At 41.6% G+C, this 22,115-nt stretch overlaps 1 protein-coding gene across 1 annotated transcript; it reads right to left on the bottom strand.

Annotated features, from left to right (window-relative positions):
- Positions 1-17,866: 17,866 nt before the first annotated feature.
- On the bottom strand, positions 17,867-20,596 carry LOC147424828 (uncharacterized). Its single transcript, XM_086500547.1, has 7 exons — positions 20,360-20,596; positions 20,059-20,285; positions 19,769-19,968; positions 19,309-19,689; positions 18,710-19,227; positions 18,400-18,625; positions 17,867-18,312 (listed from the first exon to the last, which is right to left on the bottom strand). Exons 3-5 carry the CDS (start codon positions 19,908-19,910, stop codon positions 19,127-19,129), a joined length of 624 nt encoding a protein of 207 aa, XP_086356673.1. The 5' UTR covers positions 19,911-19,968; positions 20,059-20,285; positions 20,360-20,596; the 3' UTR covers positions 17,867-18,312; positions 18,400-18,625; positions 18,710-19,126.
- Between the last annotated feature and the right edge of the window lie 1,519 nt (positions 20,597-22,115).

The following is a 22,115-nucleotide window of genomic DNA, read 5'->3' as shown; positions in this document are numbered from 1 at the left end:
CTTAAAATACATTGTATTCCATAGAGTTGATTATGTTTCCAATGAAGTTAATGAGCATGTGAAGCATATTTTCAAGACTAATCAAATCGTTACTTCATCTTGATGATATGGATGATGTGCATGGTGATTTACATGAAACAAATACCTTCAAGGCAGAAGCTAATCATGTAATTGTTCTTCACAAACATGGACAATATTCAACAAGAAGTAGTTATGACCATTGAGGAAACAATTGGCAAAAGTTTGGAAGATACAAATCCTTGTAGGAATGAAAGTGTATGATCTTCAGTTGAAGATTGAATCAACAGTAATTAGATGATCTTATTTTACGTTTGTTCTCATAAATTGTTCAATTTTGAATTTTAAAGGATGTGTGGAGGAAGTTTTGGATTTCAAGAATGCTATCAAATTTGCAAAATTGGAGAATTTCTCAAAATGAAAGATGAGATAATGTTGGTTTTAACTCAAGCTTTTCAATTTCATAATTAAATTTTGCAGAATAAAGATCAAGAGATTATTACAAAAGAGAATCAGATGGGGACTTTCTCCTATTTTCAAGAAGTCGAGAAGAAGGCTTGATGAGTCTATAGTAGATTTTGAAGCATCTAATCAATATTTAAAGAGGTTATAAATGTTGCAAAGTACTTTTTTCTTGTTGCAAAGATGTTTTTTCACAATGAGCTGTTTCTATGTCACTTTAAAGTAAAGTCTGGTTTGTTTGAGATGAGTTTAATGAATCCATGAGCTATGTTTTGTATTGTTTGTTGAACCAAATTTTGCAATCGATAAGAAAAGAGGATGGTGAAGCTCCTTTTACGTCAGATGGATGAGATACAATTGTAATGTTTTTGTTGCTCAATTTATAGAGTCTGATGGGAGGAAAAAGTTCTGTCTCAAAAAGAAGTTGTATGGAGTTGAATAATCAAAACGGTGTGGTTTCAATATAGAGGAGTTCATTTGTTATTTGAATAATTACTAGAGGAACTTTTTCTATAGGGGAGGTTTTAATAGAGGTGATTGTGTAAATTTACAGAGTTATGCAAATTTCTTGATTTGGAGGAAAAGTCAACAATTAGATTTTAGGAAAAGTCAAAAATAAAAAAATTTGGTGTTCAAAATTGGTTGAGAGGAAGTTATTCTTGAAGTTGACTTTTCTCTCAAGAAGATTTAATGTGATTGTTGATTATTGGCGGATGTGTTTGTACATGATGATGTCTGAATATTGGCATGTTGTTATAGAGAGGTACACTTGTATTTCGCTTGATATTGCAAGGAGATGCACAAGAGGAGACTTGTCTGAGGAATATGGGTAGTGTTTGGTAGTTTGATGTGGAATAGTTTATGAATCTTGAATTGAGTTCCAAGAACTTCACTTTGTACTCTATTTAGCTTTTAACAATGAGCTCTTCAAATCAAGATGATTGAAAAAAAGGGCTTACAAACTGAGAGGACTATCCAGGATGAACTTGTTGTTGAGGTTCAACCTACTTTGCTAGACACTGAGTTCAAAAATGAGGAAAAGTTTCCAATGTTGGTGGAGGATGAAGGCCTTTGAATGCTATCAAGGGAGTATAATGGCATCTCTAGAAGATTATTTGAAAAGATTATCCTTTGGCTTGGTCAATGTAAAACCGAAGGTTTTATTAGTACGTTTTGGATATAATTTAAACTTTGAAAAATATGATATGGAAAGATCTCTTATCAAGTGTGAAGAAGTAATTTTGGTGTGTTATGAGGAGAACTTCTTGGGATGATGAATGGTAGTTAGTTCTTGCATAGTATTGCATATTTTGCGCTCTAATAATTGTTTCCTCTACACGCGAGCTTTTTCTCAAAGAAAATGTTGTTAATGAATTGGTATTTGTAGTTTCTAATTCCTTGATGTTCAAAATGTTTGTTATGTGTGTGATTCTGAATCAAAAAATTAATAGGAAGTGCATTTTTCGTAATGGAGGAAAAATCTGTCTTTATTGTGCAAAGAAGTTAGGGTAGTTATTGTTGAGGGTGCCTAGTTTACCCTTAACACAGACTAAGTCTATTTTTTCACCTTTATATACTTTATATTTTGCATGCATGCATGCGTGCATAAACACACAATTTTCCACCTTTACACTCTTCACATTTCACATAGAGTCTTTCTACACACTACCTTCTTTTCCTCATCTATACTTTACAACTCATACACAGAGAAGCCATGTGGATCAATTACAATGAGCTACTCATTGTAAGGCCCACTCATAAAAACATGCAAAATCCATTTAAGCAGTTGGCAATTAGGTAATAATAGATTCCAATCGAAAAAAGAGCACCTATGAAAACAAGAAAATTTCTTTGAAATGAGGCATTACAACCATTAACAATCAATGTCCCCTTCTTTCAAACCATGGGAGTCCAATAAAGATTGCATTGACTGCTTCTTCCTGGTCTACGGTCATGGAAATGGCATAAATGTGTGACGAGTTATTGCTGTTAGAGTCCTATTTCTCACATGGAATTCAATGAATGGCATCTTTCGATGTATAAAATTACCAAAGCTATCATGTATAGGTTGAAAGTCTTTGATGGGATGCAACACTCCATCGAATCCCGTTGCTTGCACCTCTTGCAATTGAAGCAATAATCTTTGCAACAAGACATCAAAAGGTGATTGTAAACCCAAAATTGTGTAGCATGTCAAGAGCATGTGCATAGCACTTGGTCACATTTAGCTTCTTCACAGTTTTTCCTTTGCCACCAAGTTGAGATGCATCTATCTTATCCACACATGGACCATTATGGGTGAGTTAATATTAGAAGCAATAAACTTATCATGTCCATCATGATACAAGTTGAGGCACTTGTCTATAATTGTATTTAACATAAAAATCTTCCTAGCATATTAACCTTGACTTAGTGCTTATACATGCTATCCTTCATTATCCACATGCAATTGCAACATTCCTAATCTGAATATGCATTGTAAACAAGGTAATGCACTTGAGCATGAGAAGATTGACTTGTGACCTTTTCCATAGCACTTGAAACCTTGAGAAAAAATCCCACATCACACTCAAGAATAGTCTAAGCTCTCAATTGAATGTTCAATTAATCTTTGTATGGATTTATTTCTACAAAGCAGGCCTTTGCTTCATCTACATACCAAATGTAAGGTAAACAAGAGGTCATTAGCTAATGCAACAACCAATAAATTTTATGGTCCCATATGTATTTCCAGGGCACCATTTGTGCCTTGACTAACATGGGGAAGCAACCACATTTTTGCAAGCTCAAAGATATTTATTTCACGTAGTCACCATAACATAAGAAAGTTCTCTCAATCAATACGTGCAAAAATATTCTACATCTTAATTTGTAAAATCCCTCAAAAAATCTATAATGCTATATTTTATGTTATTTAATATAATAGCCTCTAAAGCTCTACTTGCAACATGTGTATTCATGATTACACCAAGGTGTTTAAACATTAGAGCTCTCACTTTTCAACGTTGGACCTTTCTCACCATATTTTTTTACCAAACTTTGTTGAACATTTCATAAGTACAAATGAATGAAATATTGAACACCATCTTGTTTCATACAACACAAATGGTGAATAAGGTATACTTACAAAACCAAAAACGATGAACAAGTGCATATTTTGAAAATTTAGTAGATATAGTGTTCATCTTGGATGTTGCATCATCAACAAGACATACATTTGGCTCCCATTTCTTTTGCAATCAAGAGTTGTCTTTCAAAGGCATGTAAGTCATTTGCACCATACTAACTATCTATGAGCATGAGTTGATGACCCATGCAATAGGAAATCCATTTTGGTAGAGCTATCTCAGAGACTGGAATAGGGGTATGGGGTAGGTAAAGTCAAGCAGACACATGGCTCATGGACACTTACTCATTATATGCGAGTTTTTGAAACAAGCTTGCCAAAAAAAAACTCCATTTTGGTAGCTATCAGAGACTAGAATAGGGGTATGACATAGGTAAAGTAAACTCAAGCATGCATGTGGCTCATTGACACTTACTCGTTATATGACAGTTTTTGAAACAAGTTTGCCAAAAAAAAATGTCCTTTGCTATCAATTTCTAGGCTTTGTTTATTAAAAGAAACTGCGATCTATATCTCTTGCAAATTACAAGTCTTGGAAGGAATTTTCTATTTATGAGCTTATTGCTGCAAATGGTAGTTTCCTTTCCAAGTTGCGATGTGGATATGGAGTAGAGGGACGTTACACAGTGGGATAGCTTTGTTATCTATCTCACTTGTTTTCCATCTCTAAATTCAGCACAAAAAGAACTAGGTTGTTTTTCACTTTGCCTTGTAGAGTGCTACCTGTAGGTGTTGCAACATCCATTTCTTTACAGCATCTCAACCTCCCATGGCAAAAGACAAATTCCTTCGTCCACAACCCACATCTTGGGGACAGGTCCAGGACGTCCAACAATCATTTCATCAATATTACAAGCATAAATGTTGCTATTGTTGCAAAAATCATACAGTTCCCTCCACAAGCCCTCCTATTTTGTGCCCACCGCTGGATATTTCCCCAAAAGCAAGGTGTCGAAATGCCATTTCACATTACATCAATTCTCATTTATAAATCTACCAAAATGTTGTCTCACTAGATAGAACACCAAAACATGTTATTTTCTTGCTAGGATTTGTTCATTAAATAGAGCTTCTACTCTCATCACATATTTGATGCTACAAAATCAGCCAGCTTGTTATGTGTAATGCCATTAATTGGGGTAGTAACAATAATAAAAATAGGTCTATGGCTCTCTTCTTCATGAGTTTCTTTTGGGTCAATAAATGTTGGTCGTTTTTTTGTGAACACCCTTTTCCCTTATTAAATATTCATATCTAGACTTGTAATTTGCATTTTAAGAACTGCCGAGTGAGCTACATCTACTAGTTTTTTACTTTACCAGAAACATGAGGTAGTTCAAGAGACTATCCCGCACATAACTCTCTCTCTCTCTCTCTCTCTCTCTCTCTCTCTCTCTCTCTCTCTCTCTCTCTCTCTCTCTCTCTCTGTTTTGCCATTCGCTCGGCAAAGTTTGCTCGGTGTATGATAAGGTCCTACACATGAATCCACACCTCGAGAGCAGGTGACTGACCATTCCAAACTTTTCAGGCCCTTGGGAAGTCTTCGTACAAACAAGTTTTAATTTCAAAGGCAGTCTCCAAAGAATTATCCATAGCTTTTCGATGCTTGAACACACACAGTAACTTTGACATGCAACAAAAAAACCACGGCTAAAGAAGAAAATCTATCGGAATGTACACTACAAAGAGCTCTGCTTTGTTTTGTCTACTTTAAAGTGTGTACAAAAACCCCATAACTTTATACATCACCCACAAAGGTAGACATCTACAATCGAACACTACCTTGATAACCTTTACTGAAAAGGAACCCAAAGACTTGCGCAAAGGCACATATGCATATAGAGCTAGGCTGAGTTGAAATCAGCTCGCAAGACTGTCACTGAGCTATGCCGATGCTGCTAGTAATTGCTATGCACAGGACAAGAGCAAGCCGAGATGATTCATGGGAGTAAGCTGGAGAAGGAGTTCACGCAAGGTACTAGGTAGGAGGTTTGCGCAGCAGGGCTGGGGTAGGAGGTGTGCGCATTAGGTCTCTCTCTCTCACGAAAGTACCATCCTCTTGCACACGTGCACACCGACCAAATCAACCAATCTGGCACAGAACTAGCCCCCAATGAAACTTTAAACACTCGTAACTTGGCTTTGAGACTCCGATTGTCGATCTGAAAAGACCAACAGGCTCCATATGATGAGCTCTACACATCTCTCACTTCAAACTAGTTTTGATCATTTGGCATTAGCTGCCCTGTCCGTCTTGAATATGCAAACACCATTAGCTTCAAAGTACTATATCTTGCATACTGTGGCTCCGTTTGATGAGCCGTTTAGACTAGCCTGTTCAACACTTCCAGCTCTTCATTAGGAAAAATATGAACCCTCTAGGGGCCCTTTGGGATTAAGGTTAATTAGAGGCCAGCCAATGAGAAGAGGGTGGTGGACACACTCTATGCCCTCAAAAATGTAGGGGGACAAAGTAGTCTTACACTTCTTAAATGGGCTCTTACCTAGTGAGAAGGTGGGGTTGGGGGGAGGGCGGGGGGGGGGGGGGGGGGGGGGGGGGGGGGGGCATATGGAACCTCCAACTTCCCTCCTTTTTGATCCGGTTCTGAAAAAATCCCAAAAATTTGAAAATTTTCAAAATTTTCAAAACTCAAATTTCATCTTTTGAAAACCCCCCTAAAACTATTTTATGGTCAAAAAAGCATTTTTTGATCTCAAAAAGTCAAAACGTGCATCCAAAAACCCTAAAATTCAAATTTTTTTAAAAAATTTTGAAAAATCTTTTTTTGCTATCCAGAGCTCCCCCAAAAGTAGTTATTAGGCAAAAAGTGATTTTCTCTCTCTAGAACCCCTTTTCCAACCCCTCCTTGGTTGCAACCATCACACTCATCCTCTACTCCAACACTCTCTCTCTCTCTCTCTACACCATCTCCATTGCTACAGCAAGGAAGCTCCTCTCTCCTCCCCTACCACCTTCCATTGCCACACCAAGCAAGGGTTATCCACCTTCTCCTCCCATTGCCACAAGGGTTAACCACCTTCTCATATCACTTTATCCCACCTACATTGTAGCAACAAGCAAGGTCCTTCTTCTCCTCCTAGTTTTCTTTGCTCAACCATGGCCAACTCTACTTCGCAAAGGCGGCCAAAGGATGAGGTCACAGCAGTTGCATGCCACAACACTAGAGGTGTAGATGATGAGTGGGTGCCACAAGAGTTCACCAAAGGTGCTTGGGTATACATGCAACCATCTGCTATTGGCCCTCATCGTGTGCGGAATCGTGCAAACTTGGATCTTCATTGGAAAGGAAAGCTCCTTGGCTTCAAGAACCGCAAAGACAAGGGGGACCGTAGCCATTGTGCAACATGTTTTCTCAATGTCAACCATGCACTTGCAACAACCATCTCGATTTCCAACACATTGTAAGTACATGTTTTGAGAATACAAAGCTAGGTGTGAAATCACAGTGTAATGTTATTATGGATTCATACTTAACATTTGTCATGCATTTATAGTCATATTTCCATCCACGTTGGTGGAGGAGCAACCACTACATAGTCTCTCCGGCACATTCAATGTTATACATGCGGATATTGGAGCAATAATGTTCCCACATCTTTGCCCAACCAAACTGGTTCAAAGAAGGATTTTCTTCTATTCTCACTCCTATATTATCCCTACTTCTACACAAGCGTTTGGAACGCTTGAACCCATCAAAGTAACTTCCTTATTAAGTATGGAGTGGCCGGTCCCAGATTTGTGGTCGGTAGCATCTTTCAAGCAAAAGATGATAATGGATGTCCAAAACTCTTTGAAATACTCTAAAGCTTCTAGGTCTGTGGGCTTGAGTTGGTGTTTGCCTATTCATTGTTTTGTGCACATTTTTAAAGAGTTTGGATTTGTGGAGACTACCACAATACTTGTATGTAAAGATGCGCATTACGAGGAATTAGGAAGGCTTTTAGAAGAGGACTGGGGTTTTGTGGAGGGTATGCACAACGGGGACCGGTACCGTTGTAAGGTTGGAGCTTCAGGTATTGGAATGCGCTATTTGAAATCCCGCACCTCCTTGTACATACGATTTCACTATGATCGTTGGATGTGCAAGCTTGGAGTGTGGACTCCCTTACAGAGTGTAGAGGGCGCTATTGCAAGCTTTGACATTGCAGTGAAGATGCCCAACGATGCTTTGGAGGCAGTCGAAGTGAACAAGCATTGGACTCTCAGTAATGTTCAAGAACATTTGGTTATTATGGGTTTTAAGGCCCTTCAACAAGCACAATTTCGTTTACAAGGTCACAAGGTGAGAATCCTTCCACCACATTTTCAATACATCATGGTTTGTCGATCATTGGATGCTTATTGTAATGAATGTCCGCAGATTGGGAAGAGAATGGAAGACAAATTGAAGGTCGAGGAGGACTGGGGGATAGATGGAACTATGCTATCGATCTTATAACTTTGTAACTCCTGCAATTTTCATATTGATCCCCGCTGTAATCAACATGATTTACTTCGGCAAATCATGCCTTTGAATATAATTTTTTGCATTGGGATGAGAAATCATTTTTTGGTGAAAGTGCCTTTTTTTTAATGTCTTAAAAAAAGGGTCCATTATAAAAGGGGGGCCACCTAACTCATTCACTATTTTCACTTTTACAACTCTTGAGCTCCTCCGCTCTCTATCTACACCCCAGGCTAGACATGGATGCTGCCACAGCCTCTGCATCTGCACCCACATCCACCCCTTTGTCACGCTTCATCCTCTTCCTCGAGGACACCAAATACAAAGGGAAGTTGGACCTCCACACCTTTTTTACTCGTCTCCCTGACCTTGACGCCACAGTTGCCCTTCACATGGATGCATTTGAGGAGATTTTTGCGTTCATGGAGGAGCACATCATAAAATATTTTGTATCTATCTCCCCACATGCAGGGATCTGGGTGCCTTGCGATCTTTTGTGCTATATACACAAAGGTGATCGCCCATTCTCCAAGCGGTTGCAACGATTCCAAGAAATTACAACCGATGCAGGCCATTACTTGGACGAGCAAGCCCCTGGGGTGTCAGCGCTCAAGAAGCGCAAGTTGGGGGTGGAGTACCTTTCTCGGCTTGCAACATTTATCTTCTTGGTGAGCGAGGAACCTGATCTGGAGGAGCTCCACTTACCACACCTTCAAGTTGGGTCCTTTATCAAGGACACCAAGGAGCAGCAGGTTATACCCATGAACCCTGTAGCGGAAGGAAAAGCAGACTGGCTCGAGTACCCTAGGGGTCTTGAGGAAGTGGTTGAGAAATCCATAGTTGCGGCTGGCCCTAGTAACACTCCAGTGCCACTACCACTGACGGATGTGGCTATCCCAGAGGTAGAAATAAGCCGCTTCTCCTCAGTGTTAGTGGATGGGGAGGAGTCTGTGTTCCTGCATGATTTGGAGAAAGCATTTGGCCTGCGCATGGATGAATGCTTGAGCGTTCTATGCAACAACAGCAAATGTCCCTTAGACAATACACCAGATGCCCTAGAAAGGAAGCTCTTGCCAGATGGGGACTCTGTTGCTGACACTATTGCAGTTGTATGTGCGGAGGTCCTGGCAGCAGAGCAGTTGCACGTGGCCGATGAAGATTTCCAAGCCACGCAAGCCAAGGTTGAGGCTGCTAGGATGCCTATGCCATTATGCAACCTCCCATCTGATGATCCAAAGCTCGTATCTATGGTGCATGGGAGCATTGACTTGGATGCAAAGGGCAACAGGGAGGAGGACGACAAGGAGCAGGAGGTAAACTGTATCCTAATTTTCATGTTACTATTTTATCCTTCATTGTATTTTTTCTCAACCTTCATCGGTTTATGACAGGATGTTGTGGAGGTTGATGATTTTGCTGCAAGGACGGGTGGCAAGCGGACGAACTTTGGACCTCAAGCTTCCCTTGAGCATTACCTAGGACAACTCCCCCCTGGCGATGTGGCCATTATCCGTAATGAATTTACTCCCCAAGCCCATTATATGACTTGGTCGTTAAAAGCTTTGAGCAAGTTTTTGTGTTTGAGCACCATTGCTCAAACTGCGCATCAAGTGTTCCTAGTGCGTAGATCCCTTGTATGCACAGCGTTTGGCACTGGCTTTCGTGGTAAAGTGCTTGCCCAGATAGGGATACATGCTTCCATTGGCTCAACTGACCCAAAGGCCATAGCGCAGTCCCTCTTGACTGGGGAGTTGCCTTACGCGCAAAATAGACGCTGAGAAATGGTTAAAAAATTTATGAGCTCCTCAGATACATGATGTAAAATCACCGTTTTGGAAGGAATAAAAAATATTTGAAATTGTATCTCTATATTGCAAATTCTTTTGAATGTGATTTGTCAATCTTCAAAATTGTTTCAATTGGTGATATGAATTTTTTTTTGATTGGTGACTTTGTAATTTCAAGTTCTGTATGTAATTGCAGTCAATTTCAGTAAATTTGTGCTTTTTAAGTACCCTTGGGGGTAGATAAGCCTATAAGGGCAAATAAAAAGCCTGGCCACAAGGGCGCGCAAATGGCCCATCCATTAGTTTTGGATGGTCCATTTGCGCGCCCTTGTGGCCAGGCTTTTTTTTGCCCCTATTAGGCTAATCTACCCCCTAGGATACCTACAAAGCACAAATTGATTGCAACGGATTGGTTTTGCATCACTCATTTAGATGCACCCTTTTTATGGCAATTCCAGCATATGTTCACACTCAAGGACACTAGAAAAGGTGAAATCAATTATGAGATGAAGTTTCCAGCACACTATCACCTGCTGCAGCTATACCTAGTACACCCCTGCACCAAAAAGTCCAATTACATTGGACATTTGAAAAATCCAAATTACTATTGCATAGACACTTGGTTTCACAATCTGTTATTTATTTTTATATCCTATAGGGAATTCAAAGCTTGAAATGGCAAAAAAAGGGTGTCCACAAGGATCCATGTAAAATAATGATGCAAAACCAATAGGTTTTATTAAATTTGTGCTTTGTAGGTATCCTAGGGGGTAGATAAGCCTACAAGGGGCAAAAAAAAATCCTGGCCACAAGGGCGCGCAAATGGCCCATCCATCAGTTTTGGATAGGCGGGCACTTGCACATTTGTTGGCGGGCGGCGTTTAGGCTTCTTGAAAAACTTAGACTTGCGCCTGTTTACATGCTTAGGGGCTGGTTCTGCGGCCTCTTCTGATTCTTCCTCTTCCCTTGGCTGCCAATCTTGTCGTGTGGGGAGAGCTCCCTGGCCTCCAGGCAATGTCTTCCCCCCAACGGCCACCCGATGTGTGCGCGGTATTTTTTCTCGCAGCCATGGTGGCTCACTCTCTGATTCAGTGTCTGTATGGACCACCCGAGTCTTGGATGGTCCTGCTTGTGATTGGTGGCGCGACGGCTGCTCCCTATCGGACTCTGTTGTTTGCTGGCCCTCTTCTTCTCTCCAGCGTTGGGCACGTTGCTTCATTCTCCTTCTAGGTGTTATATCTTGAGGAGGTGGAGATTCAACAGTCCTCGATGACTCTCGTGCCCTACCACCATGCCCACTATCAGATGAGTTCCTGGAACGGCCAGGCGTTCGTGGCCGTTTTCTTGTGCCTTTAAGCCATGACAGCTTCTCACATCCTTGGAGGGTGTTTTTGTTGGCAGGTGGATGCTCTTTCGCGGTTTGTTTGGTGCGCGCCATTTCGTTGGTAAGAGCTCACCTGTTCTTAAGAAATGAGTGGTTTATGAGAGCATGCAATATTTATAAGGGCCCATTTAAAAAGGGTCCTGTTCACACTAATTATTTTTTAAAAAGTATTATTTTTTAAATAAGCATGTCGCTAAGAGTTGGACCTTGTGTTCACGTTTAGTGACTCGCGCAGTATCCACTTTGATCCTTGTCGCACTCTGCATCGCCGCCATGCAGCACAGTGCTTGGTGGGACCTTGCGACATTTGCCACTTGTTGCTATACTCTTGACGACTCCATTTCCGCACTTCAATAGCAATCTTGGATTGTCGCGCACGCTCCCTTGTGAGCTTACGAGCAAATGTTGTGCGAAAAAACCAATTGAACATCTCCTCCAAATAATTGGATTGCACCATTCCACCACCATGTCGAGTATTTTTGAAGTACACTCCCCTTGCTCGATAATGGCACTTCTCCATGCCTTGAGTGCTAAAAATTTCAAGCGATCCATACTTGTGCATAAAAAATGCACCATGCGCAAACAAGATATGCTGTTCACATGAGTAAACGATCCACATTATTAAATAAAAACAATCCCTTATAATGAATACACCATGTAAAATGACTTACCATGTAATGTGTGATGTTATTTTCACCCCAAGAAAGGGTGAAGACCTTGGTAAAATCCACCAAGGCTTCTTGAAATGATTGGCGTTGTTCTTCTGTTGTGTTGTTAAGGCCCATAAGCTTGACCATTTTATCAAAATGTGCCCAAACTTGCTTGTGCTTGTTTGCAAGATCGCCATTTGAATCATTGTCGGTAGTAGCTTTGCATAACTCCTTCCAAAGCTCCCAAAGGTTACCTGCCTGCTGGTTGGAGCTGTTTTGAGCATCATATCGACTTGGATTTCCTTGGGAAACTTTCTTCAAAAAGTGTCTAGCTTTTTCTCCACTCATTGACACTTGTTGAGCAATTTCATGGGCCTCCCTTGTGTTTTTTGCAGCAACGATAGACACATTTCCACCGTGACAGCCAATGGAATTCAAGAGTACCTCCACTCTTTCGATCGCTTCCTGGGACTTTTCCAACGGTTTCATTGTGAAAGCATAGTCAATGTGGAGCTTCAATAGCCTATCAAAAATGCTCATGAATGCGTGTAATGTACAAAAATGTACATTCGATAGAGGAAATCGAAAGATTGGATTCCAAGCGTGGTCCTTTTGATCACGGTCTGGGGCATTGAGCATGGGACATCTCAGAATAGACGCTTCCCATTCTCTACCTTCATCTTCGACATCACAACAATCTAACCCTTGTTCTCCATGCCCTTGCCATGGAAGCATGGAACCGGCCTTTGCAGTGCTCTTATGTGATTCGTTTCCATTAGGTTTGTACCCTCGAGTGCAAAATGGACAAGGCATGAGAGAAGAAGCCCCTTGTTTGCAGCCAAGCAAACACTTTATGGTCTTCAAATCCCCACCTAAGTGCCACTCCACATCATAACTACCAAAACCCTCAATCTCCAACTTCTGACCTGCAATTTGGGAGTGTATTACTTCTCTGATCCATGGAGTTCTCTCAAAAATCCATGAAAGTACTCCATTGGTCTCTTTGGGCACCTCAATAGCACCCAATCACCAAATGTCTTTCTCTGATTGCACGCTAAAAGATGGGGTGGGAGATGGCTCGATTGAATCCCTTCGCTTGGTATGCAGAAGGGCCTCGTTCATTAGAGTGACACTTAGCCTCTCTAACCTTCGGCCTTTCACTATTTGACACTCATCGAGTTTCAACACAAAAGCGACTTTTGTGCCAAGCACTACAAAATAAATAGTGCTAAGACCTTAAACTTCAGAGTTATAATAAGAATAATACCAAAGAAAAAAGTAAAGTGTGTCACCTTCTTCAGGTAACTCGTAAAATCTAAGCATGGCTTCTTGAAACCTTCTAAGATCCACGAAAATATTGTTCCACATTGTGTAAGGAAAGCCCTTCTCCGAAGGTCTTATGGATTGTTTCTTACCTTTTTCCCTTGTCTTTGTTGCGCACGAAGCATAAAGGGAAGTTGGCATTGTGTCCTCAATGTGTAGGTATGTCCCAATGCGGGAGAACACATCTTCGTTTGTGGCCTTCTTTGCGAGCTTGACCTTGTGAGGAACGGGAAATAGGTTTTCCACAATGCAATGTTCTTTGAGGGCATCCTTTAGGAGTTGGAAAATAGCCTGATAGGCTTTGGTGCTGATTCCAGCCTCATCACAAGCTTGTTGAACGTCATCATCACTAACCACATTTCTTAATTTACGCATAAGGTCCTTGGTGACTGCATCCTTACTGTGCTTACCTCCAGGTGATTGTAAGATAGAAATCACGTCCTGGGTATTGAGACAACTAGTGAGAAGGTTGACTCGATCATCTTGGCTTATTCCACCACATGCCTCCTGGATGAAGTTTCTAGAAACAAATAAACATAAATGTTAGAAAATAGTGTGAAGTAAGAATGCATCATGCAAGTAAAGATCAAATCACCTTGTGGCTGTAACTCGTCATTTGCGTGCTCCTCCCGAATGTGTAAGAGTTTCAATGGATGAATACGTGCGTTTGCGTTCCCTTGCACCAAGGGGTGTTTCTTTCAAGTATGTGATGGTGTTGGTACTTCTGGATGTGGGACTCCTTTTCTTGCATTTGTTGTTCAAGAGTTTTAACTACCCTCTCCGAAGAGGCAACACTCTCTTATAATGCCGTCGTCTTGAGGTGAAGAGCTTGACATTCGTGCATCCACATGTGCACCCATACACAACCGCTTGCAATAGCTTAACAAACCTGCTTCTCCCCTCCCAAGAAATTGAAGAAATGTGGAAAGACTATTAAATGGTGGATGGAAGCGGCTTATAGGATCGTAAGGGTACAAATGGCCATCCACCCAAATGTCAACATCGGTCTCACAAGCGGTGTGACGTTCCTGTGATGACTTTTGATCACCTTCACTAGTGGTCTTCGGTGCAAATGCCGTGGGTAAGCGAATATGTATGCTTTTGGTGTGTGGAGTACGTGGTGGTGGAAGCTAACCATTTGTGATGTCCATGAGCACCATGGAAGCTGTTGCGTGAGGAAGCAAATGATGAAAAGATAGAGGGGGAAGGGTAGAGAGGTTGAGGAAGATGGGAGGAGAGAAGGAGGGAGGGGGGGGAGGGAGAGATTGGGGAGGAGGAGGAAGTTAGGGGCAGGGAGGGAGAGGAGAGGGAGGAGGGAGGAGGGAGGAGAGAGGAGGAGGAGAGAACAAATATTTATTACTTTTTTGGGGAAAAGAGTTTTGAAAAAATGGACTTTCTAAGCTTGTGGGTTAAAAAATGGGTCAAAAAATGATTTTTGGATATGTATATATGTTGGGAGGGAGTTTTAAGTTAGAAACAAGTAAAAATGATTTTTTTTAAAAAAAGTCAAATTTTGTCTCTTTGTGACCCACGTTTTTGCTGATGTGGACACACCCCTATGCTTCCTTCACTTAAAAAAAAAACTAGAGAGAGAAAGTAACCCTTTAGGTCCACATCCTACATTTGTCTAAAAAAAAGGCTAGAAAAGCCTACTCAAAACTACCTTCTTCAATGCCCTTGCCCCCTAAACCCCACACAACATTAGCCTTAATCCCTAAAAATTAGGATTCCTTACAAGGCCCATGCAAGGTTCATATTTCTCCTAATGTTGATTCTAAGCCCAAAAATAGTCTTGTGATCCTCCTTCACCTGCCACCCCATCAGGCTCCTTCTGGAGCCCCTATGGTAGAAAAACCCGCATTAGACATACACATCCGCCGCTACCTGCTTGCTCATCATTCTAGCACCTGCTCCAGCACTTTGCCATGCACCTGCCAACCTGTCTATACCTATCCGTGCCATCTTCTATGGTCGACACACTTTGGATTGCACCATTGTTACATAAACTTCCTCAAATATATCACCATTCAAGAAAGCGGTAACAATATCTTATTGATGTACATCCCATCCAAAATGAGCTGCCAATGCACATAGAAAAATGCACAGTAGTCTTACAATGAGTGGGAACAAAAGTCTCTTCATAATCTATGCCTTTCTATTGTGTATACCCTTTTGCAACAAGTAGATCCTTATAGCGATCAATCTCACCATCCAGCTTATGCTTCAACTTGTAAAACCGCTTCGTATTAATGGCCTTTTTGTTAGGAGGCAAATCACACAAAGTCCATGTGTCATTTTTTGTAATTTCATCATATTTTGATTGCATGGCAGCCATCCAATTTTTTGAATTTTGTGCTTCATTGAAAGATAGAGGTTCATCTACATCACATAAGCTAGAAACAACGAAATCATAATAATCTGATGGATAAGATGCATGACAAGAACCTGAACGAGTACGAATAGACAAAAGTGCATCCAATTAATTGTCACGCAAAGTATGTACTAGCCATTTTGGCATACCTCTAGCCTGCTCATTCTCAACCCTTTCCACATCAAGTACACCATGTATATCTGCATCAGTAATCGGTTGATCCATAGCATTTTTTGAAACCCTATAGGCTGTACATTTGCCTCATTGGAATTTTAAATTCAAGTTTCCACCACTGAAAAGAGGTAACAAACTATCATAAGTGTTATGTGAGCTTACATTATTGTCTCTAGTACATGACAACAAGGGCTGAACAGAATCTTCCACAAACACAACATCTTCTGAAACTAAGATATGTTCTGTTTGCAGATGGTACAACCTGTAACCTTTTCTTTCAGTACTATAATCAACAAAAATTCATTTAATAGCCTTATCATACATTTTTTTGTGCTACGTTTGTGGCACCAAAGCATAAGCTAAACAATAAAAAACACGCATGTGATCAATAGATGGCTTCCTATCATGCCATGCCTCATAAGGAGCCATAGGTTGCAAAGCTTTTGTAGGACACATGTTAAGTACATAAGTAGCACACAGGATGGATTCAATCCAAAAAGAATGTAGCAAAGCTTGATTCTTGACTATAAATTGTGCCATTTTCGTAAGCAACCTGTTTTTTCTTTTAGCAATACCATTTTGTTGAGGTGTATTATACATTTGCGTTTTATCTCACAATTAGCCAAAAATGCATTAAACTCATGAGACAACATATACTCTCCCCCTCGATCTATATGGAGGGTGCCCATAGTACATTAGAGACATTTTTAGCCATAGCCCAAAATTGCTTGAAGCACATAAACACTTTGGACTTAGCTTTAAGCGAATACACCCATGCATGTCTAGAGTAATCATCCATGAAAATCACAAAGTAAAGGTAATTGCCCAGGGACAGAGTTTGCATGGGTTCACAAACATCACTATGCACAAGTTGCAATTTGCATATAACCCTTTCTAAACCATCCTCTGAAAACTTTGAATGTTGCATCTTACCCAAAATACAGCCTTCACAAACATGGTTCTCAGGTGCTTGAAGAGACGAAAAAGAAGCAACCATATTTTTGCAAACATCTAAGCAAACTAGCAAAACTCGGATGCCCAATTACACACACACACACACACACACACACAATGGAGATCGAGAAGATTTGGCATCCTCAAGGAGATATATACATGCAGAGAAGTTTGGGTGTGTGTAAGGGTGTGCTTATACACACACACAATCTTGGCTGACAAGCAAGAAGGGAGAGGATCTGTGTGTAAAACACAAACACACACACACACACTCCACACATTCTCGTTCCTTTTTTGGTTAGAGAGAGAAAGAGACTGAGAGACTGAGATTGGCCTAACATCCTCCGATCGCCGCGGCACTCGCATCAGTGATTTGGCGAGGAGAGAGAGAGAGAGAGAGAGAGAGAGAGAGAGAGAGAGAGTTTACGATTTAAATGTTTGTGAGTGAGTCCTTCTACTTGCCAAATTTCTCCCCACGGCGGTCTTGTGTGTGTGAGAGAGAGACAGAGAGGGAGTTTATGATTTAAATGTTTGTGAGTGAGTCCTTCTACTTGCCAATTTCTCCCCACAGTGGTCTTGAGAGAGAGAGAGAGAGAGAGAGAGAGAGAGAGAGAGAGAGAGAGAGAGAGAGTTTACGATTTAAATGTTTGTGAGTGAGTCCTTCTACTTGCCAAATTCCTCCCCACGGAGGTCTTGTGAGGGTGCAATTTTTGGGCGAGCAATTTCTGGCGAGCGCTTTTTAAGAATTGGGCGAACGGATTTCCCAAAAAAGGGACAATCTACCCATCTCTCTCTCTCTCTCTCTCTCTCTCTCTCTCTCTCTCTCTCTCTCTTTTCAACTAAAATTTGATTGTCGTTTCACGACCAACTTACATTCAAACAAAAAACAACATGGATTCTTTCAATACACTATTAATAAGAGAAACCGAAGTTCCTTACACACAGTTATGGTCTATTTCATATAGCAAACCCCAAATCTATGTGTTCCATTACATATGGGGGGGGATACATCATGGGTGACGTGGATGAAAGAAGGGCGGTGGGGGGCCATATGCTCTGGGAGGAAACAAAGGTCGTGCCAATGGGGGTAGTGCACCAAATGGTGGGGGAACTCCTCCAAATGGCAGAGGGTACAAACTATATGTGGGGGGGGGGGGGGTTGTAGGTAGTGAAAGAGACAATGGATCAACTCCGGGCGGGGTCTCAGATGTGGAGGCAATGAATGCACTGAGAGACGGTCCAGGTGCACGCCATGCCAAAACTGGGGCCGTGAAAGTGGGATACGATGCTGCTACTGCCCCGCCCTGACTGCTGAGTGGTGTCGGGAAAGGTGGCTCGAGCGGATGAAGTTGCTCTGACACCTACTTCGGTTGCTCAGCTACTTGAGCTCTGACACTCCTATGAAACATCAATGTCGAGCCTAAATCGAAAGGTAGGCGTTGAGCCGGCTCCAGACAAGCACTGAAAACTGCCCAAACCTTCTCACAACTGATGCAATGCCTACGTAGTAGTAAACATTGTGCTGCCAATGTCCCCACTCCTGCAAAACAATCAAACAGAGCATCTCCCATGTCTGTGAAGGTACCTAGAAGTCATCTACAAAAAAAAAAAGTAATCTTTAGATTTATTATACCTATAATATTATAGGAACAATCAGAAAAACTTCCAAAAAGTTTCTACCACCTGGCAGACGCTGGACTCCTCTCAACACCTCTACGATAAGGCCGGCCCATACAATCAAGCGTCCACTCTGTGGAATCTGAACCTGGTAGATTCTCCCACAACATGTCGTCATCTGCAGAGAAGCCACGTACATTTGCTGCAATCTCTCCACCCGCTCGATCATACCTCGGAAGCCGACACCCATCGGTTCTAGGGGGTGAAAAATGACCAGCAACAAAGTACCAACCTACGAATGGAAGTAAAATATTATTATTTTGAAATGCAAACATCGAAGTTACTATTCATTATCAAAACAAGAAAAAAAACATACCCCCTCTAAATAGTCATGAACAGTCGTACAACTAGACTCCGGTAGCCGTATGTACAATATCCTCAACAACTGGAAACCAGTTCCCTCTGCCTTTGAAGTGACAATGGACAGATGTTCTACACGACATGTCGCCACAACCATGCCATCAACCAAAAGAAACTCGGTTGCCAAAAGGAATGCAGCATCCACAAGCTCACTATCCCATTGGTTCTATAAAGGAACCCCACCCGTGCTAGCTGCATGTGGCCTAGTGTGTAAGGGAAAGGCCATGTACACCAAACGTACGCCACCCAGTCTCAAGCTGGGGTTCATCTGTCCTGTTCCTGATAGAGAGCCCAAGAATCTACGTAGTGATTGCATAGAACTGCATGCAATCTTTGTAAGCACTAAAATTGTGCACATAACTATGATTGTAAATTAGCGTGGCTTACCTGTCATTGTACAACACATCTGGAATAGCTTTTGCCAACTCCTTGGCACAGCATGCACTGCAAGGTGGCGAGGCTCTACATGCATATCTGTATGTAGCAACATAAGATCAAATATATCTTTCAAGCAATGCTAAAGAGAAGAACACAACATTAACCATTTTCACGTACCTTGATGGTCATCTCCCACAACTTTGGCAATGTCTGATAGGTCCTCTACAGCCCTACCATGTGATGGTGAACATGGAAGGGACTCCTGGATGCCCTCCACTGGTCTTGGAGTGAAGGATAGTGTCGGTACACTGTGGCTCATAGCACCAAGGCTATGAGAACTATCGCTGACTTCTATAGAATACTCCGCAACCACATGCTTGCTCTCACTATCACTGGAAACTACAGCCATCTTCTTTCTCTTCCCATGTTGCTTGTCAGCCGGTTGTGCTTGCGAGTCTTTCTTTGAGGCCTGTTTCTTCTTGTCCGGTTTCTTTGATGTGTTTGGAGATAGAGCATCCTTTATCACAACCGCTTTCTTCCGTGACGTAGTATGCTCCACTATTCATTAAAAAAGAACAATTATTGAGCCCATGTTGTATTGATGCATGGAAAAGGTAAAAACTATATAGAATGATACCTATGTATAGCTCTTCCTCTTCGGGTGGGTACTCCTTGTCTGGGTAGTCCAGCCACCAAGGACACTTGAGCCACGCTCCCTTTGGCCGCAAGTCGTCTATCCAATCATCAAGATATAAGCCCGTCTCCTCTCTCTCCGACATGCACCATGCATCACTGGGGTGCTCGGGAATGGGAAACACAAGAGCATCTCTCCACCATCTACAAGACAGACCACAATGTTTTGAGCCACCAAGAACAAGATTAGTGTGTCCTACTACATTCTTAATTTGTCAATTAAAGATGTCAAACCTGTACAACAAGCGTCGTGCCGTGCAAGCAAAGTGGGTTTCTCTTCGGGATCCTGTGTGGACTTGATTCGAGCACTCCACTTCCTGAAGGCCTTCTCAAAGTGTTTGCATCTATATGTCAGTAATATGTGGGCAAGTGTGCAACCATGCCTACCTTCAGCCTTCTCGTGTTGGATAGCAACATCATGATTCTCGGCCTCCATTTTCTCGGCCATCTCAAGCACTCTCCTGCAGCAAATGATAAGTCACAAGTTAGATTATCAACAAATTGCTAGCTGGTGCACATAATCACTAAATCTAACCTTTCCAATTGCCACCAATACACATGATATCGAAGCCACTAGATCCAGGCCTTCTCTGTCAAACCTATGACATTCTCCTTCAAGGATGCATCACCGCCTTGGAGCAAATCAAGCAAGCGGCACTTCCTAGCAAAGGAAAAGCAAGACTTATTTTTCATTGCTACATAATAAAAAGAGAAATATATCGAATGATTTAAATGACATTTACTTACTCTTTCGGGCTAATGCGTGCACGTGCAACCTTCTGCCACTCTCGAGGGTGTCATTTTCATGGTCTTCTCGTCCCAACCTGTAAATGATATACATTTATGGAAAAAATCGTTGCCATTCTCCGGATTTGCAATGGTGGCTATCTCAAGCCCTTTGCACGTAAAATAATGCTCTGTTTGAGATAGCGCTAGATTGATGCTTTCCTCGTATGCGTCAGGTGCCAACTTGGAGTCAAAACTTCTTTTGATGGCAGCCCTTCCATTTTACTACCAAACATATGATCGAACTCTTCCTATCATTTGCCAAGGACTCAATCAAAATACACATAATAAGATTTCGCAATCAAAACATATTCTCATTTAGCATTGGTTTAAAGCATACCTTCCAAATTAGTTGCACAAGGACAGCCATTGGCAATTTTAGCCACTTTGACTTGTTTGGACCTCTAAAATTCAAAGCCCTTTCTGCTGCCAAACATGCTCTTTCGGAGAATTTTTGCGAAAGTGAAGTAGGGTCCATCAACCCTAGCTTTCTCATCATGAAAATATCATGAGCAGTTGTGTGAGGCACTGAAACCCTCGTGGCCCTTTTTGACACTCGATTGTAATTTACATAGTCAAAAAATAAGATGCATTTACATTCACACAAAAAAAGTTGGGCTTATCTATTGATCATTCCCAAAACCAATAGAAACTCCGCTGTCTCATGGGGCTGAAAATCAACTAGAACGCACTCCACCTTTGGTGCCTTCTCAATTGGGATGTCATTCTCGTTCATCCACCGCATCCATGCCTCCAATCGGTGATTACCATTCCAAACCACAAAGTACCTCTCGACCATGTGACTAAGCTCGAGGATTTGACGAAGCTCCTCATCCAAATCATATGACATTGCAAGATCCCTTGAAGCGTGACCACGATGAGAAAATTTTTTGTGATCCTCCCCAGGAATCCGTTCACTAACAATAAATCTTGCCGTGGTTGATTGGTAGCTTTTGTTTGCAATGGAGGTTTACAAATCGGCCACATGGTCATCATGCGTGCGGATGGTGGGGTTTGAAAGAAGTAGACATAGAGGCAAGCGTGGAAGTTTGCCATCGTATGGTGCTCTATGAGAATCCACCCAGCGTAATGAAATGTGCTTGTCGACCACATTTCCAAACGCTTCATCCCTTACATCTTCAATTGCGGTACCTGTTTCCACACGATGACTGGGTCGGCGCTTGATTGTGTTATTCTATCCACTCCAGTTGTTATGATGGACACAATGCGATCTAAAGAACTCAAGGCTTGAGATTGTTCGGTATCCTGTGTGCATCACGGAGGTACTTCTTGCGACGTAGTAACATCAACCTCATCCACGGCACCAATACTTTTGGATTGATTTCTTGTTCTCATGCTTGCGCTAAAGAATTAAAGAAGATAGATATAGGTTAGATTTATGAGAAATTGTAGGTAAGAGTTTGAGAAAGATAAGTGAGCAAAAGAAAACTTGAGAGAGAGAGAGAGAGAGAGATCTGTGCGATAGAAGAAAATAGAGATGAGGA

Source organism: Adiantum capillus-veneris, chromosome 25, assembly GCF_014529385.1.
Source record: "Adiantum capillus-veneris isolate H3 chromosome 25, ASM1452938v2, whole genome shotgun sequence".
NCBI lineage: Eukaryota > Viridiplantae > Streptophyta > Polypodiopsida > Polypodiales > Pteridaceae > Adiantum > Adiantum capillus-veneris.
Note: the sequence above shows the minus strand (reverse complement) of the source record. Positions and strands in the feature narration are given on the sequence as shown.

Coding starts and splice junctions, on each gene's coding strand:
- LOC147424828 (XM_086500547.1), bottom strand. CDS start 19,910: ATGTCGGAGAGAGAGGAGACGGGCTTATATCTTGATGATTGGATAGAC. Junction 19,690..19,768: donor AGAGGAAGAGCTATACATAG/GTATCATTCTAT, acceptor TTTAATGAATAG/TGGAGCATACTACGTCACGG. Junction 19,228..19,308: donor TGTGGGAGATGACCATCAAG/GTACGTGAAAAT, acceptor TGCTACATACAG/ATATGCATGTAGAGCCTCGC.